Consider the following 24,163-nt stretch of genomic DNA (forward strand, 5'->3'; position numbering starts at 1 on the left):
CCGGCAATCTTGATTCCAGCTTGTGCTTCTTCCAGCCCAGCATTTCTCATGATGTACTTTGCATATAAGTTCAATAAGCAGGGTGACAATATACAGCCTTGACGTACTCCTTTTCCTATTTGGAACCAGTCTGTTGTGCCATGTCCAGTTCGGATTTCCTTAAAACCAGGTAGTAGGGGGATTTCTGAGTTGATCATTTTTAGTATTCCTATACGATGTCCTGAGCCTGGAAGGCAAAAAGTTGACGATAGGGAGCAAAGTAGTTACTGAACAAGTTTGTTCTTGGAGTTTAAGAACCACTGTTTGTATGTTTTCTCTCTTGTTCTCTCCAGTTTCCATCTAGCAAGTGGAGAAAGTACCTAAGTCCCATTTCATGATAGTTACTTTGGCTCTTTTCCCTTTTATTTGGCTTCTTCAAAGGGGCAGGTATCTCCCTGGGCTAGAGCCACACCTGTAATTCTTAGTTGTAGAGATTCTCTCCCAAGAAGGTGCACTTAGGCTGGGGTGGTGTATAATTGGTGTAAGTAGCAGTGGTTCTGAGGTGGAGGTTTATAGTCAGGGAAAGGTTTGCAGTCTTCCCAGGGAATCCTTTCACTCCTGGCATATATATAGGTCCTCCCTTTTTACAAAGTACTTCCCCAGATTCTTCACTGAATGTATTCACAGCATCCTACCCAAGCTCTCGCTCTGGATGTTTTAGCTCTAAAGCCATTCATCATGCCTCTCCACTCTCTTTGCCTAGTCCTCATTTTGCTGCCAAATGTCTTTATGCCTGGCAAATCTTTGTGCACATTTTATCTTGCTCAGAGGTGAAAATTACTAGTTTCTTGCCATTTTTTCTGCCTTCTCTCCCTACCTTTCCCTTCTTCTGTCTCTGCCCTTTTTCTCCCAAAGGCCTATGTCCAAAATTTTCCTTATTTGCCTCAAGTTTTGTCCTTTCCTAGGGTTTATCTTTTAGTTAGATTTTGTTTTAGTTTGTGGGTTTTTTTCCCTCTGTTTATTTCTTAACAAAAGCCAAGATGGGCTAAAGACTGCAGTTTCTGCAGCTGCAGCATTATTGCAGCCTTCTTATCTCCAATGCATCATTGAAGCATCTGAAGCAAAAGGAGATTATCACAATCTATGGATAATTCTGTGGAACAGTCTGTGGAAAAGGCGGCCTTGGGTGTAGCCTCCATCTTGGACTAACTTCATGTGTTCTGGATGATTGATAAATCTAAGCATGGAATCTTGACTAAAATTCCATTTCCTGCTCTTTATAACTTTAAATTTGATGTAAGAACATGTTAAGATGTTTCTGTATTTCTTTCTTTCTTTCTAGCTCCTTTCTTCAAGCAAATATTTAAATGGTCTCTTAATTGACCTTGCTTATTTTTAATATTTTCACATTGATGAATTCCTCTTAGAGTAGTTCGCCTAATTTAGAAGTTTCTTTTGAGATACGTACAAATGCTGTGTTTGTGAAAGCTTGGTTTTTCCTTTTGTGCTCTCAACCTACTCAGGCTAGGAGACCTACCTTCAGAATTTATTTCACCTCTTTTCCTTTTTTTCTGGGCTGTATACTAAAGGATATGTCTTAACTGAGAGAAAAACCTGGAATTTCATTATTTCCTTTTCTTCTCTTTGCCCTCTTACACTGGTATTGTGAATTTCTGTGTAACTCACTCTTTTCTCCCTTGACAGGGTTGTTGGTACAGAGGAGCGTATTCCTATTCCCCTCATGGATTACATCCTTAATGTGGTAAGATTAATGGTAGGGCAAACTGAGTAAAGATGTGTGTTTTTCTGGAAAATGTGTGGGGTTACCAAATAATCTGATGACTTAAAACTGGGGCCCTTAAACTTCAGAGCAGTGGGAAAAGATGTACAAAACTTGTTCTATGAAATTGATTTGCCAAAACTTAGCTACAAATCCCTTTTTTGAAGAGTCCCAGTTTTCTATTCATCTCCCTTGGGAAACCAAACAGGAGGACAGTGGGCTTTGTTAGGCCAGTCTAGTATTATGTTCTTATGAATGTGTCCCAACATATTTTTTTCCTACTACTTGCCATTTTTCTCATTAACTTCTTTCTCTTTTACCAAAAAAAGAAAAATTTAATGTGGTGTTTTCTTTTAACTTCCTGTGTGTGTCACAGGAAAAAAAGCTTGAATTTTCCCAGAGTTATCTGTAAGGGGAAGCCCACTTAGCATTTGTTCTAGCCCAATAAGCACTTCCAGACAAGGCGTCCAGAGATGGTTTCTCCTTTGGCTGTGTGTTTGTTGGCCATATTTTGCTTTCTTAACCTTTACAAAGTGCTTCGTTTGGTCTGAATCTGTGTTCCACGATTCTGTTTCATTTGCATTATGAGCACATTTGAAGGAAAGTATGATGTTTACTTCCAGGGAGAGGCAACACATTATCATGCAAGAAGCACTAAACAAACAAATTAAGAGATTAAACTTGATTCTGTCACTAATTCATGGTGTAGCCATGTGCAAAGTCATTTAGCCTCTCTGTGCTCTCAAATTATGTGACTTTAGGTATAGCTGAAAAGATAGATTGGGAAGAAGTTGTAATTACTCTTTATTTTCTAAATGTTTAGGTTTCACATAATATGCCTATCCCTTTGTACCTGATTATCCTAGAAAATCCTGATTTCATGACTATAAGATTACCCCATCCTTATACTAAGCTAGCATTTTAGTTCCAAGTGTCAGGCTCTAACTTTTTTTTTAAATTTTCATTACCCAGATGAAATTTGTGGAATCTATTCTGAGCAACAATACAACTGATGACCACTGCCAGGAATTTGTGAATCAGAAAGGACTCTTGCCTTTGGTCACCATTTTGGGTCTTCCCAATCTGCCCATTGACTTTCCCACGTCTGCAGCCTGTCAGGCTGTTGCAGGTGTCTGCAAATCCATATTGGTAAGAAGAATCTGACCAAATATTTTCGTTTCTTTTAGAAATCAACTTTGTAATACTTCTATATACATGTTTTTACCATGGTCTCCCCTTCAACTAAAACATAATGAGAAATTTGTGGTTATGTACTGCAAGTGGATTTTGTGACTAATAGTGTGCCATGTTATTTCTCATTGAAAAGTCAAGTGTTCTTCTTCCCTGAGTTTGGTATGTAGGTCTAACTTAAGAGTTTTTTCGAAGGGAAAATGTATCTCCAAGAAAGCTTTGGAGGTGGGTTTTAACACAATCTTGTATTGTTTCACCATGTATTTTTTTTCCTTTGTCAGGCTTGATACTTGTATATTTTAAGCATGGTTGATCTGTAGTTCATTGCTTGAATTTTGCCCTAAAAATGAAGTTGCTTTAAATAGGGTAAAATAGACATAACATGATAATTACCACTTTAGCCATTTCTAAGTGTATATAGTTTAATAGTGTTTAGTACATCACATTGTTGTGAAAACCATCTCCAGATCTCTCTTCATCTTGCAAAACTGAAACTCTACACTTTAATAAACAGCTTTCAATTCCCTTCTCCCTATCAGACCCTGGTAACCACCATTCTACTTTCTATCTTGAATTTTGACTATTCTAGGTATGTCATATAATTTGAATTCATAAGGTATTTTTCTTTGTATAACTGATTTAATTTGCTTAGCATAATGTTCTCAAGATTCATCCATGTTGTAGCATTTGTCATAATTTTCTTTTGCTTTTAAGGCTGAGTAATAGTCTAGTGTATATATAAACTGCATTTTGTTATTGATAGACATTTTTAGTTGCTTCCCTTTATGAATGGTGCTGCTACAAACATGGATGTGTCCTCCAGACTCTGTTCGTATATATTGAAAACACTTAAGATCTACTCTCTTAATAAATTTCTGATATATAATGTAGTATTTTTTATATATTATATATAATTAGCTAATTATAGTTACCACATTATACGTTAGATCCCCAGAATTATTCCTCTTATAACTGAAAGTTTGTACCCTTCGACCAGCATTTCCACAACATCCCCCAGCCCCTGACAATCACCATTCTACTCTCTGGTTCTGAGTTTGACTTTAAAATTAGATCATACCTGAGACATTGCTTTCAGTTTTTTGGTTATCTACCCAGATGTAGGATTTGCTAGATCATTTGGTAGTTCTGTTTTTAATTTTTTGAGATACTATTATATTATCCACAGCAACTACACCATTTCACATTCCAATCAACAAATTCTCTGCATCCTCACCAACACTTGTTATTTTATAGTTTTTTGATACTAGCCAACTTAATGAGTATGGCATGAAATCTCATGGTTTTGATTTGCATTTCTCTGTTGTTTAGCAGTGTTGAGCATCTTTTGTGTGCCTGTTGCCCACATGTCTTCTTTAGAAAAATGTCTGTTCAGGTCCTTTTTGCAAAACAGTACATTTTTTCCCCAAAAACAGTACATTTTATTTGACAACAGACTCCACAGTTTGTCTCAGTTGTGACATATGTAGATGGTTTTAGATTGTTTTTTGGTGGTCAACCATACTGAACAAGATTTTTCAATCTTCAAAACAACCAAGGCTCAAAGAGATTGTATGTTTCACTTCAGTTCACAAGTGAACTGTGTGTCCTCCATTTATCGAATTATTTTTGGCATAGATTTCCCTTTGAGGTAAAAGGGTAGAGATGAAGCCACTCCCCAATCTCAAAGAAGTAAGGTGTTGCTGGCTGGTGTTTCTCAGCAGGCTGGCACATCTGTGTATTTCTTGTCTAATTCTTCTCATTGGCCTGGAGCAGCTCTTCACATTTTCTCTAGATAGCCTAGCACTTTTTCACCCCTGGTTGCCTGATGGTTTCTTTCTCTCATAAGCCTAGAGCTTCTAGGGATAAGGCAGAGCCCATTTTTTAATCGGGTTTGTTTTTTGTTGAGTTACAGGAGTTCTTAATATATTCTGGATATTAATTCCTTATCATAAATGATTTTTAGATTGTTTTCTCCCATTCCATGAGTTGCTTTTCACTGTGTTAATAGTGTCATTTGATGTGAAAAAAGGTTTTAATTTTGATAAAGTCCCAGTTTGGTTTTTGTGGGGGTTTTTTGTTGTTTTGTTTTTGTTCTTTACTTTTCATTGCACATGCTTTTGGTGTTATACCTAAGAATCACTGTTAAATTCAGTGTCATGCAGCTTTTGTCCTATGGCTTTTTCTAGGTGTTTTATAGTTTTAGCTCTTACATTTAGGTCTTTGATCTGTTTTGAGTTGATTTTTTTATATGGTATAAGGTAACAGTCAACTTCATTCTTTTGCAGTTTTCCCAAAACTATTTGTTGAAAAGATTGTCCTTTCCCTATTAACACCCTTGTCTTGGTAACCTTGTCAAAAATCATTTGACCATGTATGCAAGGTTTATTTGAGAACTCTCTAATCATTGGTGTTGATGTCTATCTGTCTTTATGCAAGTACTGCAGTGTAAGATAGTTATATCTATTTGGGATCCCTAGAGGTTCTGTATGAATTTTAAGAGAGATTTTTTTGTTTTTGAAAACAAAAGCCATTGGGATTTTTATAGGAATTGGATTAAATCTTTGACATTTCTTTGTTAGCTGAGTTGTGCAATAAGTGATTTCTGCTAAAAATCAGAAATCCAATTTCTTGAGGACTTGGAAAGATCCATAATTGTGACATTTGCATTTAATATTTTATTTTGTTTTTCTCTTCTTTGCAAATACTTAATTCAGTGCTATTCATAAGAGAGAGGGAGAAGGGAAGCTGCTCCATGTTTATTGTACCTTTAAGATACTGTGAGGTTGGATAGATTTATTTAAAGCCATAGGAAAGGCACATAAGCCCTCCTATTTGAATGACAAGTGATAGTGTTCACTGTCAAGATTTTTCTTCAGACTCAAAAAAACTTTATAAGGGCCATATAATCCTTGAGTCATCTCCAAAATAAGAAAATGCCTAGCTAATGCCTCGGAGAAGGTGATGGCACCCCACTCCAGTACTCTTGCCTGGAAAATCCCATGGACGGAGAAGCCTGGTAGGCTGCAGTCCATGGGGTCGCGAAGAGTCAGACACGACTGAGTGACTTCACTTTCACTTTTCACTTTCATGCATTGGAGAAGGAAATGGCAGCCCACTCCAGCGTTCTTGCCTGGAGAATCCCAGGGACTGGGGAGCCTGGTGCGCTGCTGTCTCTGGGGTCACACAAAGTCGGACACGACTGAAGCAACTTAGCAGCAGCAGCAGCAGCTAATGCGTATCCTAGACTTGTCTCTCTTAATTGTGGTAAGAAAAAAAAAAAAAAAACATTTATAACAATGGTTCATTTCCATGCTTTGGAACCTTACCTAATATTGCTCCCTATTGTGCAAAATTTGGAATTAATTGTACAGCATGGAGTTCTTGCTATAACAATATTCCAGTTTGGCCATCACAATCATGTTAAATTTGATTGACTTACCACATTTGAAAGCCTCTCATTTAAGAGAAGTGATGTGCTGCTCTAAAAGGAGGTGTTTAGGTATGTCATACATGCATTCATATTTTGGCTCCACCATTTACCAGGTGAGAGACCATGGCCAGGTCTAAAATTTGTGAGTCTTATCTTCCATTTCTTTCATTGTGACTATTAAGACATATGCATATGAAGTTTATTGTACGTTAATGCTTTAATTATTATTATTTCAGACACTGTCACATGAACCCAAAGTCCTCCAGGAAGGTCTCCTTCAGTTGGACTCCATTCTTTCCTCCTTGGAGCCCTTACACCGCCCAATAGAATCCCCCGGGGGCTCAGTGTTGTTGCGAGAACTGGCTTGTGCTGGCAATGTTGCTGATGCTACCCTCTCAGCTCAAGCCACACCTCTACTACATGCACTCACTGCTGCCCATGCTTACATCATGATGTTTGTTCATACTTGCAGGGTTGGACAGGTAAGAATTATCTTAAGGGTGAACATGTTGGTTTAAAGTCAGTAAAATACCTAGGCCATATACCTGGTATCTTAGTGTACTTAGAAGCAGTTCTACCTAGGCTGACTGGTAAGTTCTTTTGGGTTGGGTGATTTAAGGGTTATGCTTCAAGTTGCTGTCTAGTTTCACTTTCCCTTAGTATGTTTTTAATTGGATGTAAGGTGACAATATAACTTGTTTCATGAACTGGACCTTCTTGAGAGTAAAAGAGATTGAGATAAATACAAGCGTTAATAGATCTATAGCATTTTATGATGCTTGGGCCTTGGGGATGTATAATCACCCCTCTTAGCAAGCAAGCCTCAATTGGGTGCTCATCTGGCCTTATTACTTCCTAATCTTTCTACAAATGCATGTAGACTTGATAATACGATGGCAAGAGGGAAATTTGACCACAGAACTTTTTAAGTCAATGGTAATTAACAGATTACTAAAGATTTCCTAAATATCAACCTCTATGTTTGCACAGCATGTGAGGCTCCTCTTGTGCTTCCAGAAAGTTGAGATTGTGAGAGGTTGTTTTTTGAGTGTTCACAGTTTTGCTACCTTTAGTTGTCAATCTAAAGATTAATGGTGCGTTTTTAGCTGGCCTATTTTATGCTGTTGAACAGGAGTGTGTTCTTTGAACAAATATAATTAGAAAGCACAATTATAAACTATCTAGAAAGTAAATTATAAAACAAAACTTCATGGGTTTATTTATTTATTGAAATAAATGGGAAATAACAAGTCCCTTTTCCATCTAAAAAATTTGGAAGCTGTCTGTGAATCTGTAAAACTGTTTCTTTAATTTAGAAAAACAGAGTTGCCTATGACTCCTGTTTTACGTCTTACAAAAAAACAATGAGATCTTAAAGATAGATTGTAAATATTAAAAGAGAATACCTGTGATCTTCAGTGTGGAAATTTTGATGAAGCTGATAGCTCTGAGAATAATGAGGAAGGAAAAATAGAATCCCTTATCCTTTTAAATAGCTGAAAGTTCATTTTGATCATTCAGAGGGCATCCCGAAGATCACCTTCTTTTTCACTTTGGTTACAGAGTGAAATTCGTTCCATCTCCATAAACCAGTGGGGCTCTCAGTTGGGTCTGAGTGTTCTGAGCAAGCTGAGCCAGTTATACTGTTCCCTGGTATGGGAAAGCACTGTCCTCCTCTCCCTCTGTACCCCAAACAGGTAAGGGAATGAATGGTCATCTCGTTTATTATCTCTGTTGTCTATCCCAACAGAGAAACTAAACTTAATGAGCCTGGAGGATTGCTTTGGTTAAGGATAGAAAGGTAAAGAGTTCAGAGGCTTTCTTGTTTGTCTGAGTTCATTCAGGCTGCTATAACAAAATCCACTAATTGGGTTCTTATAAACAATAGAAATTTATTGCTCAGAGTTTTGGCGGCTAGAAGTCTGTGTGGTTAGGTGAAGGTTGTCTTCCACATTGTAGACTTGTCATTGTATCCTCACATTGTATCCTCACATGGTGGGGCCTCTTTTTATAAGGGCTTTGTCCCATTCATGAGGGTTCTACTTTTAAGCACCTATCAAAGGCTTGGACTTCTCTGATGACTCAGATGGTAAAGAATCTGCCTGCAGTACAGGAGACCCAGGTTGATCTGTGGGTCAGGAAGATCCCCTAGAGAAAGGAATGGTTACCCACTCCAGTATTCTTGCCTGGAGAATTCCATGGACAAAGGAGCCTGGCAGGCTACTACATTCCATGGGGTCACAAAGAGTCTGGTATAACTGAGTGACTAATATGCACAGAGACTTTATTACTAATACCATCATCTTGTGGAGCATTAGGATTTTAACATTTGAATTTTGTGGAGACACAAGCATTTAACCAGTAGCATTGTCCTTCCCACTTACTAGCCAAAGGGCTTGCTTACAAATGTGTTGTGCATCTTTGATACGATATCCCAGTTATGCTGTGTCAGCATGGTGGATGTTTACAATTTGGTCCTGTTGTTAGACAGGTCTAAAGACCAAACCTCTGGAATTCCATCATTGCAAATATTTTATTAGGTTAACTTACCTGCTGTAGGAAGGGAATGGTGTCAGTTAAGCAGGTCAGAGATCAAGCACAACATAAAAAAATGAGTTATCAGAAGTTTTATTGCTCACTGTTTCTCTTCTTGCAGCTTGCCATCTGGGTGTGAATTTGGCCAGGCAGACATGCAGAAACTGGTTCCAAAGGATGAGAAGACAGGTACGACCCAGGGCGGAAAAAGATCAGGTAACTCCAAGAAACTTAAAATCCAAGCCATTAATTTTTTTAAGTTCTGTCTCAGTGTCTTCATAGGTTTGTTGTGAAAATTTAGTTAGCTCTATCATCTGTAGTCTTCAGGCTTTTTTCCATTCATTAGTTTTTAGTTATATATTTTAAACTATTTTCAGTTACTTTATAAGAAAATATTCATATCCACAATGATAAAAATTAGAAAACATAGTAGAAAGAAGAATAACCAATATTTATACCACAGAAAATATTTTGAAAGTGTCTGCCTAATCTTTTCCCCTGAGGATATGTTTTATTAACATAGTTGTGATTGTCTTAGACATATTTTATAGATCTCTCTTCACTTAATATTAAGTGCTATGTAAAGGTCCCATGAATTAACCATTCCCTATTAAGTTTCTAATGTTTTGAAAACTGAACATCTTTATGTATTTTTTTGCAAATGTTGAGGTTGATTCTTAGAAATTACTATAGGTTGAATGGAAAAAACTGAATTTTTAATTTTTATTAATTTAAATGTAACAAACTATTATTCTGTTCAGTTGTTGAAAGACTTTCAAGTTTGTTTGGAAAACGTGGGTATATGAATTGGTTTTTTCAATCGTATGAAATATAGATCAATTAAGGAAAATTGAATATCTGTGTTAAGATGTACTATAAGTGTAAAATAGATACCTTTTAAAATTATTTAGTATAAAAATGTATAATCTCATTAATTTTTATATTTGATTATATGTTAAATAACAGTTTTTATTATATTCAGTTACGGTATATTAAAAAATTACAGCTTTTTTTAACTTTTTAAGTGGTTAGTAGAAATTTTTAATTATCTATGTGGTTCACATTATGTTTCTATTGCACAATGTCGTTTTAGAAAATAGCTTTTATATTATATTAAAATAGAAGTTCCAAATTGCAATAAACAGAAATTATACAATTTGGACTTCCCTGGTGGCTCAATGGTAAAGAATCCACCTGCCAATGCAGGAGACATGGATTCAATCCCTGATTTGGGAAGATTCCACATGCCATTGAGCAACTAAGCCCATGTGCTACAGCTGCTGAGCCCATGTGCTATAACTACCGAAGTCCGTATGCTCTAGAGCTGGTGCACGGCAGCAAGAGAAGCCACTGCAGTGAGAAGCCTGTTCTCCACAACTGAAGAAAAGCTTGCAACAGAGACCCACCAAGTGGAAAATAAATAAAATTAGAAGAAGAAAAAATCATACAATCTTCTGACCCTAATGGAGCAAACCTAAAATTAATAAAAGCAGATTTTCTAGAAAGTTTTTTTCTCCTATACTCTGTATCAGGGAAAAAATAAATTTGATAAACTACTTAAAGAAAATGGTGAGACAGTTCTATATATAAAAGCCTATTAACTATGCTTAAAAATTGTATTGAGATTACTAAAAATAGAGAAAATGCTAAGGAACTAATAAAGCAGACATAAGTTATGAAATAAATAATGACATATGACAGCTAGTTATTGTATTGGGGGAGAATGGGACAGAATTAATAAGATATACACAAACTTCTGGCAAGGTTAATTTTGTAGAAATTTCTAACCAGAATTTAGAATATCAAGTTTTGCCAAAGTGTACCAACTTTAACTTAAAAAATAATTTACTAAGAATCAGGAACAAAATTAGACTCTGGCAAAGAATTGCCTTGCATAACAATTTAGATATATTTTTCCCCAGCAGTTTTTTCCACAAATTTAACAAGGATAACTCCATTTACACATACAGTTTTTTCAGAATATTACAAAGAAAACTTGGTGATATGTTTTATAGATTGCCTAATGTTGATTCTTAGATCTAAGAGCACACACGACCACCCCAAAGAAGACATATCTCAAAAATTTAAATTCTAGGAAATATATTTCTCCAGTAGTGATCTATGATGTCTGATTTGAGTTTATTAATGAGCTATAAAATTCTAGCAAGGTGTGTGCCTTGAGAGTGTGGGTCACCATGCACATTGTATGTGCGAAGTTTCTGAGTCCTGCAGTATGCTTACAGTCTTCCAGGGTAGCCCTGGGTAAAAGACTTTTTAACACGCTCCCATTGAAAGATGGATGTCAGTGTTACCTAGTTAGAAGGACTCCAAGGAAAGAAGCTTATCAGTACAGTTTTGTGTTTGTTTTTTTTTTTTACTTTTCAGATTTAGGAAGTTGTGGCCATTTAAAGAGTAACAAGCACTATACATAGGTAGCTCTCTCTTGGGACTCTTCAGAACAGGGAACCAGTTAAGTCCTGGCTTACCATGGTCTTATTGCTCCCCTCTTATGGCTACAGATGGGGATCAGGATGGAACCACTGGAAGTATGGATGCTTCTACCCAGGGCTTGTTGGAAGGCATTGGGCTTGATGGTGACACACTGGCTCCTATGGAGACAGACGAACCTACTGCTTCAGACTCTAAGGGCAAATCTAAAATCACACCTGCCATGGCTGCCAGAATCAAGCAAATCAAGCCATTGTTGTCAGGTGAGTGATTCTCTTCCTTCTGTCTCTTTTAGATCCCGGTATGGCTGTATTGTTTCCTTTTAAGGAAATTTTAAACTTGGTGGCTCATTTTCAGGTATCTGCTATGTGACAGGCTCTGTACTAACTGTGAGGGAGACAGAGATGAGAGAGTGGCTTTCTGAAAGCCAAATCTACCCCTCCTTTTCTTTCTACTCTTCTGCTACTGCAAATGACCTCTGATCCTACCATTTCCCTGAACTGTCTCACCAAGGTATCTAACCTCCTTGTTGCTAAGTCCACTGGATACTCTTCAGTCTCCTCACTTTTCTGCATCACAATGGTTGACCTACCAGCTCTTTCTCAAAATACTCTTTTCTTGGCTTTTGTGATATTAAGCCCACCTGCTTTCCTGTTACCTGTCTGGCTAGTGTACTCAAGTCTCCTCTTCCTTTGTCATTCAAATGTAGCTGGCAAGTAACACAGTTGATTTGTGTTTTAATAGTTACTTTGCCACCTCTGTGGAAACTACAATAACATGATACAAGACCATATTAAAGATGTGCACTGGGGACCTCCCTGACGGTCCAGTGGTTGAGACTCTGTGCTTCCACTGTGGAGGGTGCAGGTTTGATCCCTGGTCAAGGAACTAGGATTCTGCATGCTGTGCCGTGCAGCCCCTCCCCCAGAAAAATGCACTGGCATGTCTTTGCCATCTTTCACCCCTTAATTTTTGGGGAACCTATTTTGTATGCCTACACCAATTTTGTATGTTTGCCACTTTATGACCTCTTACTGTGAAGGAAAATGAGGACAACTGGGAATTGGGAGTTCTGCCCAAAGGAAAGCAAAACATGGCCTTTGGTGCTTCCATGTGTTATTTTAAACCCTGTTGAATTTTACATTCCATTCTAATTTGCTTAATTCTACGCCTTTGTTTTAATTTGAAAGTCTACCTCCACTTTCCCCATATTGAAGGAAAATTGACCATCCAAGAAGATGCTGATGTTTACCTCTCCTTTTTTTGTTACACCTCTGAAACCTTTGAACACTGTGGGGTTTCTCTGTGGGCCCAGCCCATGCTTTTGATGTCTGTTTCTCTGTGCTTACTGGCCTTTTGTTTTTCTCTTTTATCCTTGCTGACTACTTTTAAGCCACTTTGCTGTCTATTCACTTGAAAGCAGTGGTGGAAAAGTAAAAATTTAATGTTTACATGCATTAGGCTTTCAAAGTCTGGGCACGCCCAATCTCCAGTCAGGTAGTGCAAGTATCTGTAGCCTATTCCTTCATTATAATTGGGGGATCCTAATGTGGTTCGATTAGGAAGAAGAAAGGCTTGTTCCTTTCTTAAGCTTTATATCTCAGAACTTACTGAGTTTGGGGGGAAAGGTATGATATGTGGCGCCAATTCAGGTAGAGCCAATTTTTTCACAGTGGGTTCATATGTTGTTTAGTTGCTAAGTTGTGTTCAACTCTTCTGTGACCCCATCCAGTCTCCTTTGTCCATGGGATTTCCCAGGCAATAGTACTGGAGTGGGTTGCCATTTCCTTCTCCAGGAGATCTTCTGAACCCAGGAATTGAACCCACCTCTCCTGCCTTGGCAAGCAGATTCTTTAGTACTGAACCACCAGAGAAGCCTGGGTTCATGTGTATATGTATGTAATTAAGAGATGTGCTCTGATTCAGACCTAGTCTTATCTCTGGATTGTGATGAAATGTTTATTTCAGAAATACTGTGACAGCATTTTCATTTGTGATTTTAAGAGTAATAAATATTCATTGTAGAAAAGGTACAGAGAAATGTTTTAAGAAAAACAGGAAAATACCCATGTTTAGCTATAGTTTCTTTTTCTATAAATCTCCTTTTACATGTTTTATTTGGATTCTACCTTTTTGGTTCAGCAATATATACTGAAAAGCATCCTACAAAGATGAAAAATTGAAATACTTGTAATCTATGTAATACCTTATTAGATTTTTATAAGAAAGCCACTTTTTACATTTTTATGCTTTTCCAAACAATCTTTTTTCCTTTGGGGACCATACATTTAATGTTGGTATACATATGATGTTCTTTTCTGGTCTAGATTGTTAGCATTTTTGCCAGTTTTAAAGTTCTCTGGGCATTTTAAGTGACTCCATAGTTCAGCACCTATTATAGATACACCATTTACTTAACTAGTTCATATTGTGTATTGCTTTCTGCAAAGGTGGTTTCAATTTATATCTCCACTAACAGTGTGAGCGCTTGTTTGTCTTTCATATTTGCTATATATTGAATGCCAATATACTTCTCCATCTCCTGCCTTCAAAAGAGGCATTTATTCCCTGTGGAACTTCTTTTCAGATATCATATGTAGAGACAAGTCTAGGTGTTACATAGAATATTATGTAGGAGGAAGTAGTCAGTCATTAAAATGTATTAACTCTAATGTGTCTGTTATAATGAAACCATTCTGGAAACACTGTACAGCCTTATTCTGACTTTTGGATTCCAGCTTCCTCTAGATTAGGCAGAGCACTGGCTGAGCTGTTTGGACTCCTTGTTAAACTTTGTGTGGGGTCTCCTGTCCGCCAGAGAAGAAGCCATCATGCTGCCAGCACCACCACAGCACCAACACCTGCTGCTCGATCAACGGCCTCAGCCCTCACTAAGCTCCTCACAAAAGGCTTATCATGGCAGCCTCCACCATATACGCCTACTCCACGCTTCAGGTGAGGTTCTGCTTGAGATGCAAAATCTAATTGGTTCCTTCTCTACTTGAATGCAGAGTGAATCACTGAATTAGAAGACTTGGAGGTCCCTTGCTTTACCCTAAATGTGTACCCCAAATACAGTGTAAGGTACTTGTCTTGGTTCTACCTACTCTAAAATACAGAGATTTTTAAAAGTATTTATAATCAGACTGCATTTCAATAACCTTGTGTTTAGTAGTAGGTGGAAACTGTCACCCTTCTTTGCCTTAGAAATTTTAATATCCAAACTAGTCATCCACCTGCATTCTAGTCAGTCAGTCATTTCAGTGCAGTATTAAATTTTACTCTTGGCTTCTACTTGAATTTCCCATTGTTTCTCTGGCTGCCCTAGAGAAGGTTAAATTTTTGCTTTTTCCCTCTTCCAGGCTGACCTTCTTCATCTGTTCAGTTGGTTTTACATCCCCAATGCTGTTTGATGAGAGGAAGTATCCCTACCACCTCATGCTGCAGAAATTTCTCTGCTCTGGAGGCCACAATGCCCTTTTTGAGTAAGGATCATGTTGCTTTACAGAGAAGCATTGTTTGGAGTTTGGTCTTTTCTATTTGCCTTAGCAGCCCACAACTTTCTAAGCCACCTATCCTGTGATGATGGGATACATAGAGACAGCCATTGGTTGTACCCTTTCATGGTTTAGGAACCAGTTGTATTTATGTCCATCTTCCTGGAGGGTAGGATTCAGCCTGTCCTTGGGCTGTCTTGTAACGGTCTCTGTTTTTCTTCATTTGGATTGCAATATCTTGTACATATTTTTCTAATAAACTTATCCTTTCCTACTATTTCTTTGAATATGATAATTTTCCTGCTGCTTTTGGTCAGAAGATTCTAAGTTTCACTTTGGTTTTTTTTATTTGTTGTAGCTTTAGAAATAAAGCTGGAAATGGTATTAATTTCACCCTAAATATGTGTAACAAATTATCACTTTGTCCACCTTAAACTTCCATATGTTATATGTCAATAATATATCAATAAGGCTCGAATAAAAACCCAAATAAAAGGTAAAACGCTGTATTCAGCATCTTGTAATAATTATTAGTGGAAAAGAATATGAAAAAGAATACATATATAACTGAATCATGTTGCTGTTTACCAGAAACTAACACAACATTGTAAATCAACTATACTAGAATTTTTTGAAAAGAGTAAAGCTAATAAATGTTGGACAGACTAGAAGCAGTATCTCCAAGAAGAGGAACTGGGAAGCTTTTGAATATGTCCCTGTCTTTCTCCCCCCACCCCCAATCTAAAATACTAATATTCCATCTTCACATTTTCTCTTATTTGAATTTAGAACATTCAACTGGGCTCTGTCTATGGGAGGAAAAGTTCCTGTTGCTGAGGGATTAGAACATTCAGACTTACCTGATGGCACAGGAGAATTCCTAGATGCCTGGCTAATGCTGGTGGAGAAGATGGTAAATCCCACCACTGTGCTTGAATCTCCACATTCACTGCCTGCCAAATTGCCTGGAGGTGTTCAGAACTTTCCACAGTTCAGTGCCCTCCGCTTCCTTGTGGTAACTCAGAAGGTGAGTATTCAGCATTCTAAAACCAAGAGTAATTTCTCATGCCAACTAGGTAGCTCCCACCCTCTTTTGTCCTACTTAGTGAAATAATTTGACTGGTGGAGAACCACTGGATCCTACTCCGAGATAGGGCTGCCTTGCAGAATGCATTGCAGACCACTTGATAATTTTCTGTGGTGTAAACCTTTGAACTGTAAACTCTAGATTGCAACTTCTAGGTTGGGTTTAATGCCCCCTTCTCTGTGCTTCCTTGGACCCCCTCAGTACTGCCTGAAATTTTGTTGTTAGCATTGATTGTGGAAGGACTGTCTCACAGATCTTTGACTTATTTTTCCTGGGGTTTTGAATTGAGACAAAATGGTCTTCACATAGCTTTTCAAATGACTTACAGGCAGCATTTACTTGCATCAAGAACCTGTGGAACCGGAAACCCTTGAAAGTGTATGGTGGGCGAATGGCTGAGTCCATGCTAGCCATCCTGTGCCACATCCTCCGAGGAGAACCTGTGATTCGAGAGAGACTGAGCAAAGAAAAGGAGGGATCTCGAGGAGAAGAGGATACAGGACAAGAAGAAGGTGGCTCTCGCCGGGAACCTCAAGTCAACCAGCAACAACTACAACAGGTGGGATTCTGACCTCACACTCCAGGGCCCAGACTTTGCACCTGAGAGTGTGTGGTCTGTCAGGTTTCTAAGTTTCTAAATGCCCAGTCCTGTTAGGAGATAGGTTTAAATTTGCTCTCTTTCTTACTTTTTCTCCCGAGAAAGCTGAAGTGTCGTTTCAGTACTCCTAATAGGTAAAAGATCTGTGTCCTCCCAAGCATCTTGTTTAGTATTGGAATTCTTTTATGTATTCTCAGTAGACTGTGGCTGCTATGTTCTTTGGAGGCAAACTGTTCTAAGCTACTTTCTGATGGATCTGTAAAGAGAAGGGACACTGTGACCCAAATTTATTTTCCAACAAGAGCTTTTGGAAACCTTACTCACCTACAAAACTGTTTTCATATTTTAAATTTAAAATAGTTGGAGGCCAGAAGTAGGGGAGGGGATGCACCTTATGATCCTGACATTTCAATCTCAAACAGCATTACATCTAGAATCCTGTTCAAACGTCTTCTGTATGTACATGCCACATTTTTATTATAATAGTTAAGTGTTCACTTTAAGAAAACTTAGAAATATACCAAAATACTTTCTAAAGGCATTCATAATGATGCCACACAAGATAATCATTGTATCCTTATTTTCATCACTTAATTTTGTGCCTAATTTTTACCTAGCAGCATCATACAGAACGTAGACTTATACTGCTGTCTTTAAGAAACTAGGTCTTTTTTACTTCTTAGTCATTCTTATATTACTGGATATGTTGATTTTCTTATTATTTGGTGTTGTAAAGCTGTGGTGTATAGCTTCATTCTCTACAAATCTTTCTATGCATCTCATGATTATTTCCTAGTTGTAGGTTTCCTGGGTTAGTTTTTCAGGCTCTTGTTATGTTGCCAGTCTGTCTTCAAGAAAAGTGGGACCAAGTTTTGCTTCCATGTGTGAGTCTCAGTCTTAGAATAATCTTGCTAAGGAAAATGACCATCTAGCTGAATTTTCTTGAAGGATGGAATTGGGAATCACTTTGACTCCTTGCCTCATTATGTAGCTCTGTTTAAATGGTATGGAAGCACCATGCAGAAAGGATCATTCATGTTATCTAACTGACTTAGGTTTATAAATATTCTCAGTTCATATGAAGTTAGAAAAACTTGTCTCCATCTTAAAAGGATTCCTCTTTTTTTTTTTTTACAATGTGTTTGGATTTCTCTCTTACCATGGTTCTTTGAGATCCTGCATTCTTTTTGTAGCTCATGGACATGGGCTTCACAAGGGAACATGCCATGGAGGCCCTGTTGAACACCAGTACCATGGAGCAGGCCACAGAGTACCTTCTAACCCACCCTCCCCCGATCATGGGAGGAGTTGTTCGGGTGAGTTGGCTCAGGGGCTCTGATCTCTCAGGGTGTTGGTATGGCTGCTAATGTGCTTTACTTCTCCATGCCAATATTTTCTTTACACGCTAACTCTTACAGCTCTAGAATATAAGGAGCAGAAGCTTTCTCTCTCTTAGTCAGGCAAATTTTACTGGACTTTGCAAAAGAACTCTTAAATTATCCATAGGCAGAAAGTAATAGGAGAGGCTCTCTTTTCTGAAATGCCAAATAGGTGGTCATATTGAAGATCCTTTCCTGTTTAGTTTTGTTGTGGTTTTTCCCTCTTGTTCTCGTGGTGACCAGGTAAGCCTAATTGAATTTGATTCTACAGAGCAGCATTCAGAGCCCTCTCTGTTCTTCTCTAAAGTTTGAGCCCAGGATGTCTGATTCCTTATGATTGGGGTATGTGTAGTTGCTGGATTTTCTTTTGTTGCTCTTTAGGATCTGAGTATGTCTGAAGAGGACCAGATGATGAGAGCGATTGCCATGTCTCTGGGACAGGATATCCCAATGGATCAAAGAGCAGAGTCACCTGAGGTAACTAGGAAACGGGGCTTCCAAGAGGGTCTGACACAGTGATCTTAGTGTTTCTATGAACATTCTGCTATTACTGTTTGGTAACTGCTGGAAATAAAGTCTAAACAAAGACATGGGAGTACTCATTCATCCCAACCTTGCCATTGCTAGTCTACATTACATTGACCTGAAGCTTTATGTGAAACAGATGAAGCATTAATATTATTGTCAAATAAGAGGCCCAAAATGTACTTGGTAGTGCTCATTAGGCCAAACTTGGCTGTCTTTATTACCTTGGAATCTAGGTAATAATTACTACCTGCAGAGAATGCAGGACAATTGTCTACAAATGATTTTTGTGGGAGGTGATGTCAAATGATGCAAATAAGTTTCCAGCACTTTGAGGATTGGAGGTGTCCTGCTGTCTTGCATTAGCCTGTCTAGCTGCCTTTATACTCATTGCCACACCCTAATGAATGTACCACCCGATTGAGGAGAAGGTAGAGAATATTTATGTGGTAGGGCAGATACATTATTAGAGTCTCCTCACTTTCTTCCTTCAACTGTCCCATATCCTCTCACTGTTCCTTGCCTGCCTCTAGGAAGTTGCTTGCCGAAAGGAAGAGGAGGAACGGAAAGCTCGAGAAAAGCAGGAAGAGGAAGAGGCTAAATGTCTAGAGAAGTTCCAGGATGCTGATCCATTGGAGCAAGATGAGCTCCACACTTTCACAGATACAATGTTGCCAGGCTGCTTTCACCTTCTTGATGAGTTGCCAGACACTGTATACCGAGTGTGTGATCTGATCATGACAGCAATCAAACGAAATGGAGCAGACTATCGAGACATGATTCTGAAGCAAGTAGTTAATCAGGTAAGTTCTCCAGGGGCCAGAAAGTCTTTGAAAGGAAAAAACAAGCTCTCTTTTTCTATGTATCACTTCTTAGATTCATCTAAAATGTCAAAAATGTCTCTCACTCTTGAGCCAAATTAAGCCCCCTGAACTAACTAAATGTTTTTCCCTCTCCTCCTATGTAATAATCTTTTGACAAATGAGTCCCCATTTTGATCAGTAGTTGTGACCTGTTGTTTGTCTTTTTTAAGCAGTGTTTTTCTCATTATGAAATTAATGTATGCTAGTGTTGAAATAGAATAAGAAATAAACCACCCTAAATTCCCACATAGCCAGTTAACATTTTGGTTATATTTCCTTTACTTTTTTTATGATGTATTTATTTAAATCATTGGAATCCTATTTTCTACATTTTTTTAAGTTGAGAGACAGGAAGAAATTAAAAACTGATATATTTAAACATAATTTTAGTGTATGGAAACATCACAGGAGTAAAAGTCAAACTGGATAAAGCTTTTTCTTCCCCACACGATATGACCAATCTTTAGTTATTTTTATATCAAGAACTTATAGAAGTTTGTTTTAAACCTTAATAGAAAGGAGCAATTATATAAAATTCATTACAAGAGATTTTCAACATGCATACTAAAGCATGACCAATGTTTCTAACATGCTGAGGTTTTGTTTTGTTTTGTTTTTTTCCTCTCTGGTATAATGAAAGATTTAAAGTGGGTAGAACCTGTGTAGAGTTGACTGTATATGTGCACCAGAAATTTTTAAAATACTCATTGTTTAGACTTAGAATTTAGACTCCTTGTAATCTAGTCTTAGGAAAATAATTTTTAGAAGCTTTTCTTTAATAACATACATCTTTTGATACAGACACCAAATGCCTATAGTAAATATGTTAATATTTACCCAGTCTCCTTCAACGAATGTGTTAGAGGTGGAGGGGGTATTTTACAAGGTTGAGAATGTTTTGACAAACCTCATCATACTCTATCTACAGTTATTTAACTTGGCTCCTTTCCTGCTTTTCTAGGTGTGGGAAGCTGCTGATGTATTGATCAAAGCTGCTCTTCCCCTGACAACAAGTGACACAAAAACTGTATCAGAGTGGATCAGTCAGATGGCCACTCTACCCCAGGCCTCTAATTTGGCCACTAGAATCTTGCTTTTAACACTGCTTTTTGAGGTAAGATTTAGACCTTTGGTCCCTGTTATTCATTCATCAAAGAATCATCAAACACCTAGCATTTGAGACACTGTAGAAGGTATAGAGAAATGTAGGACATGTCTGCATTTCATGAGTCTACAGTTTCTGATAGGCTATAATGCACGTGTGCGTGTGTGCTGTCACTTGTGTCCAACTCTTTGCAACCCTATGAACTGTAGCCCATGAGGCTCCTCTGTCCGAGAGATTCTCCAGGCAAGAACACTGGAGTGGGTTGCCATGCCCTCCTCCCAGGAATCTTCCCGACCCAGGGATCAAACTTGTGTCTCTTATGTTTCTTGCATTGGAAGGCAGGTTCTTTACCACCAGCACCATCTGGGAAGCCCAGTAATGCACATAATTAAGTATAAAATACAGCATTCTGTGCTACATGAATGGTAATAATCTTGAGTTCAGGGACGTCTGGATAATAAGAGAAGTGCTTCTCAGAACAAATGTCAATTGAATTGGGTCTTACAGGACTAGAGGATGGGGTGTAATTAGAAGAAGGTACTTAGAATGACTGTAAGTTGTGAATTTCTTTTGGCTTCTCTGAGGAAATCTAACTAGCAGTGGGGTAGGATATGGAATTTGGTAATAGGTGTCAAATAGAATCTAACTGGTCTTTCTAACCTGGTTAATCAGCAGATTATTTGAGGTAAAGCATGTTCTTGTTCCAACCAACATAGGAATTAGGAGGCAACTAACCTTGAACAAGTGACTCTTCATTTTTAGCTTATCATGTTTAATGGTAAAACCTGAATTTAATGGAGTAAACCCTTTATAGCATATTGGAGTTAAGTACAATAATGTGTCATACTTTATGTCTACAATCTTGGGGCTTTCCTTTATAATGGAAGTGGTGATTCTTATTATATAACACTTGTGAATAGATACTTGTGGGAAAGATTGCAAAGTTGTGAATGCTGGGGTCCCCAATAACATTATAATGAGAAATTACTCATGAGCCCCTCCCCCTTTAAAAAAAAATCACAAATGACACTCTTTCTTCTGGTCTTTTTTCCTATACGTTCAAACATTCAGGATCAGAATGTTTAGGAAGTTTTGTGTTCTTTCAGGTATTCTATTATGAATATTTACCATATCATGTATATATTATTCCATCTTTTCAATGTCCCCTAGTTTAAGTATCACTTATTGTTGGCCATTTATTTAAATTATTTCCAGTGATTTCCTGTTACATCAATAATGCTTTATGTAGCCCCTGTAAGAGGAACTATTTAACTTTGTTGCTGTGTTTAATTATTCCATCTTGGATGATTAGAAAGTTTCTCTGTAAATCAGAAGCTTTTAAGCTAGCCTAGATGACAGTTCTTAATGATATTAATCATACTAGTAATAGTTTCCACATTAAGCACGTACTAATGTACACTGTGTTGGCAATTAACCTGGAGATATAAACATTATTATTCCCTTTGACCCAAGAGGAAACTAAGGCCTAGAGAATTTAAGTAATAATACATCTCAGATCACACTGGTAAGTGGTGGAAGTGGAATTTGAATTCAGCCAATTCCATTAGTGTTCACTTTTGTTTTACCATAGTAATCCTTGAAACTGAGTAGAAGTTGGTATTTTTTTTCTCTTTGATTAATCAATCAGGAATTGAAGCTACCTTGTGCTTGGGTGGTTGAATCTAGTGGCATCCTTAATGTCCTAATCAAACTCTTGGAAGTGGTTCAGCCCTGCCTACAGGCCGCCAAGGAACAAAAGGAGGTCCAGACCCCAAAGTGAGTGACCCTGTATCTCTCCTGGTTTCATTTCTATTTCTCTGGGCCTTTGGGCCCTTAAGTTTAGGACTTGAATCATGCAGTTTCCTGGGGCATGTATGGGATGAATCTTGGATACCTTTTATAGTTTGAAAATTGTACCTGATAAAATCAAGATAAGTTTTCCCATGTTGCACAGGTTTCTGGTTTGCCCAGAGTAAATAATTTCTTCTTTTTTAGGTGGATCACTCCAGTGTTGCTCCTGATTGATTTCTATGAAAAAACAGCCATTTCCTCAAAGAGGAGAGCCCAAATGACTAAGGTACATAAAACAGTATATGTTTTATATACCGTGTATATGGTGAGCAGAACAGCTGAGCTTCTTGAGGCAAGAATAGACCAGAAGAGAATATGGGATAGTGGTATTAGAAAAATGTAAAGCTGTCTGATCAAGGCATAAATCTCTTGAGGGATCTTGATAATTAGAGTTCTCTTCTGAATTGGAAGTTAGAATTTAGTTTCTTTTATGGAGCTGCTTGCTAAAAGGTCCGAGAATTTACCCTGGAAGTGAATGTTAAAGATGTGTGTTGTCTCCAAAGGAGGAGTGGCTCTTCTGTTATGTGAAGGGCTGAGTGTGCAACAGTTCCTCCAAAAGCAAGTGCTCCTTATATAAAAATTATATATGCCACATCATCTCAGTACCTTCTCAGAAACAGAACTTTTGTTTCAGTACATCTAAAATAACGTTTACCTTCTGTGGAATATAGTTGGAAACAAAAGGAAAGGATCACAGGATAAGAGTAGAGAGTGTTTTGTTCCTATGGAGAACCTCAGGGACGTGAGGGATAAGATATATGAAAACTTATCTCTCGGTTTGCAAAGTATAATAAATGTCCGGTATATTTCCTTTTTCTGGGTTAGTTTTAGCAATGAACACTGATGAAATTACTGTTTCTTCTAAGAGTCAACATTATAAGGAAATACAGTAAAACTCTATGCTCTTATATTTAGTATCTACAGTCTAACAACAACAACTGGCGCTGGTTTGATGACCGCTCTGGACGTTGGTGTAGTTACAGTGCAAGCAACAACAGCACTATTGATTCTGCCTGGAAATCTGGAGAGACAAGTGTGCGTTTCACTGCAGGCCGAAGAAGATACACTGTCCAGTTCACTACAATGGTACAGGTACATGTTCTCTCGATGCCATAAACTTGATTGAAGGAGGGGAATGTGCCAAGTATGCCTTTCCATTTGCTTCTTCCCGAACCAGCAGTCCTGATATGTTATAAGAACAGTATTACCATTACTAAATGGGGTATAGTTTTCAGAGAACTGAGTCTTTCTAAAGCTATATTTTAGGCCAGGAGTCTTCGCAATTTGATACTGTCCCACCTGGAAATCAATTTAAGTGTTCAGTCAAGGATTAGGGAGTTGTTGGGATATGGTGTCTGCTCTACTGGAAAGTTTCATAACTTGCTGTAGGGCCTCGTGTATGCCATTTTCTTTCTTAGAACCTTCAGGGTTTCTTTCTGTAAATAATAGGGATGGGATAAATTGCCAAAATTCCTTCCTGTTACAGCATTTTGCCATTGAGTCCCAATTCCCCCATTTCCCCTTAAAATTCTTTTTTCTATAGAGATATTTTTGTCTGTTTGAATTCCTAGGTTAATGAGGAAACAGGGAACCGGCGTCCTGTGATGCTGACACTCCTGAGGGTACCCCGATTGAATAAAAATTCTAAAAACAGCAATGGACAGGAACTAGAGAAGACACTGGAAGAAAGCAAAGAAATGGATATCAAACGTAAAGAAAATAAAACCAGTGGTATGGACTTTCAGTTTTGAATCTTTCAAGGAGGGTCTTACAATAAAGCTAATGTGCCTTTATGGCTTAAATTCTGACCAGTTTCATCATGAGTGATTTCTTACCCTTCAGATTGCTTGGTGACTTAAAGATATATAGTTTTCGTTTTTATATCCTTTTTCATC

The 24,163-nt window shown here is 37.8% G+C and overlaps 1 protein-coding gene across 13 annotated transcripts in view; it reads left to right on the top strand.

Moving 5' to 3' along the window:
* The window catches only part of HUWE1 (HECT, UBA and WWE domain containing 1, E3 ubiquitin protein ligase), a 157,333-nt gene that overhangs the window by 88,982 nt on the left and 44,188 nt on the right, over positions 1–24,163 (top strand). For all 13 annotated transcript variants that reach the window (XM_027533172.1, XM_027533183.1, XM_027533176.1 and 10 more), the window contains 18 exons: positions 1,684–1,741; positions 2,732–2,908; positions 6,617–6,862; positions 7,944–8,077; positions 9,037–9,131; positions 11,435–11,626; positions 14,102–14,318; positions 14,726–14,848; positions 15,650–15,887; positions 16,276–16,506; positions 17,739–17,861; positions 18,306–18,401; positions 18,983–19,252; positions 20,274–20,426; positions 22,066–22,193; positions 22,413–22,494; positions 23,184–23,360; positions 23,840–23,999. In XM_027533172.1, coding sequence (XP_027388973.1) covers positions 1,684–1,741; positions 2,732–2,908; positions 6,617–6,862; positions 7,944–8,077; positions 9,037–9,131; positions 11,435–11,626; positions 14,102–14,318; positions 14,726–14,848; positions 15,650–15,887; positions 16,276–16,506; positions 17,739–17,861; positions 18,306–18,401; positions 18,983–19,252; positions 20,274–20,426; positions 22,066–22,193; positions 22,413–22,494; positions 23,184–23,360; positions 23,840–23,999 — 2,900 coding nt within the window. The remainder of the gene's footprint in view (positions 1–1,683; positions 1,742–2,731; positions 2,909–6,616; positions 6,863–7,943; positions 8,078–9,036; positions 9,132–11,434; positions 11,627–14,101; positions 14,319–14,725; positions 14,849–15,649; positions 15,888–16,275; positions 16,507–17,738; positions 17,862–18,305; positions 18,402–18,982; positions 19,253–20,273; positions 20,427–22,065; positions 22,194–22,412; positions 22,495–23,183; positions 23,361–23,839; positions 24,000–24,163) is intronic.

Source organism: Bos indicus x Bos taurus, chromosome X (genome assembly GCF_003369695.1).
Source record: "Bos indicus x Bos taurus breed Angus x Brahman F1 hybrid chromosome X, Bos_hybrid_MaternalHap_v2.0, whole genome shotgun sequence".
Taxonomy (NCBI): Eukaryota; Metazoa; Chordata; class Mammalia; order Artiodactyla; family Bovidae; genus Bos; species Bos indicus x Bos taurus.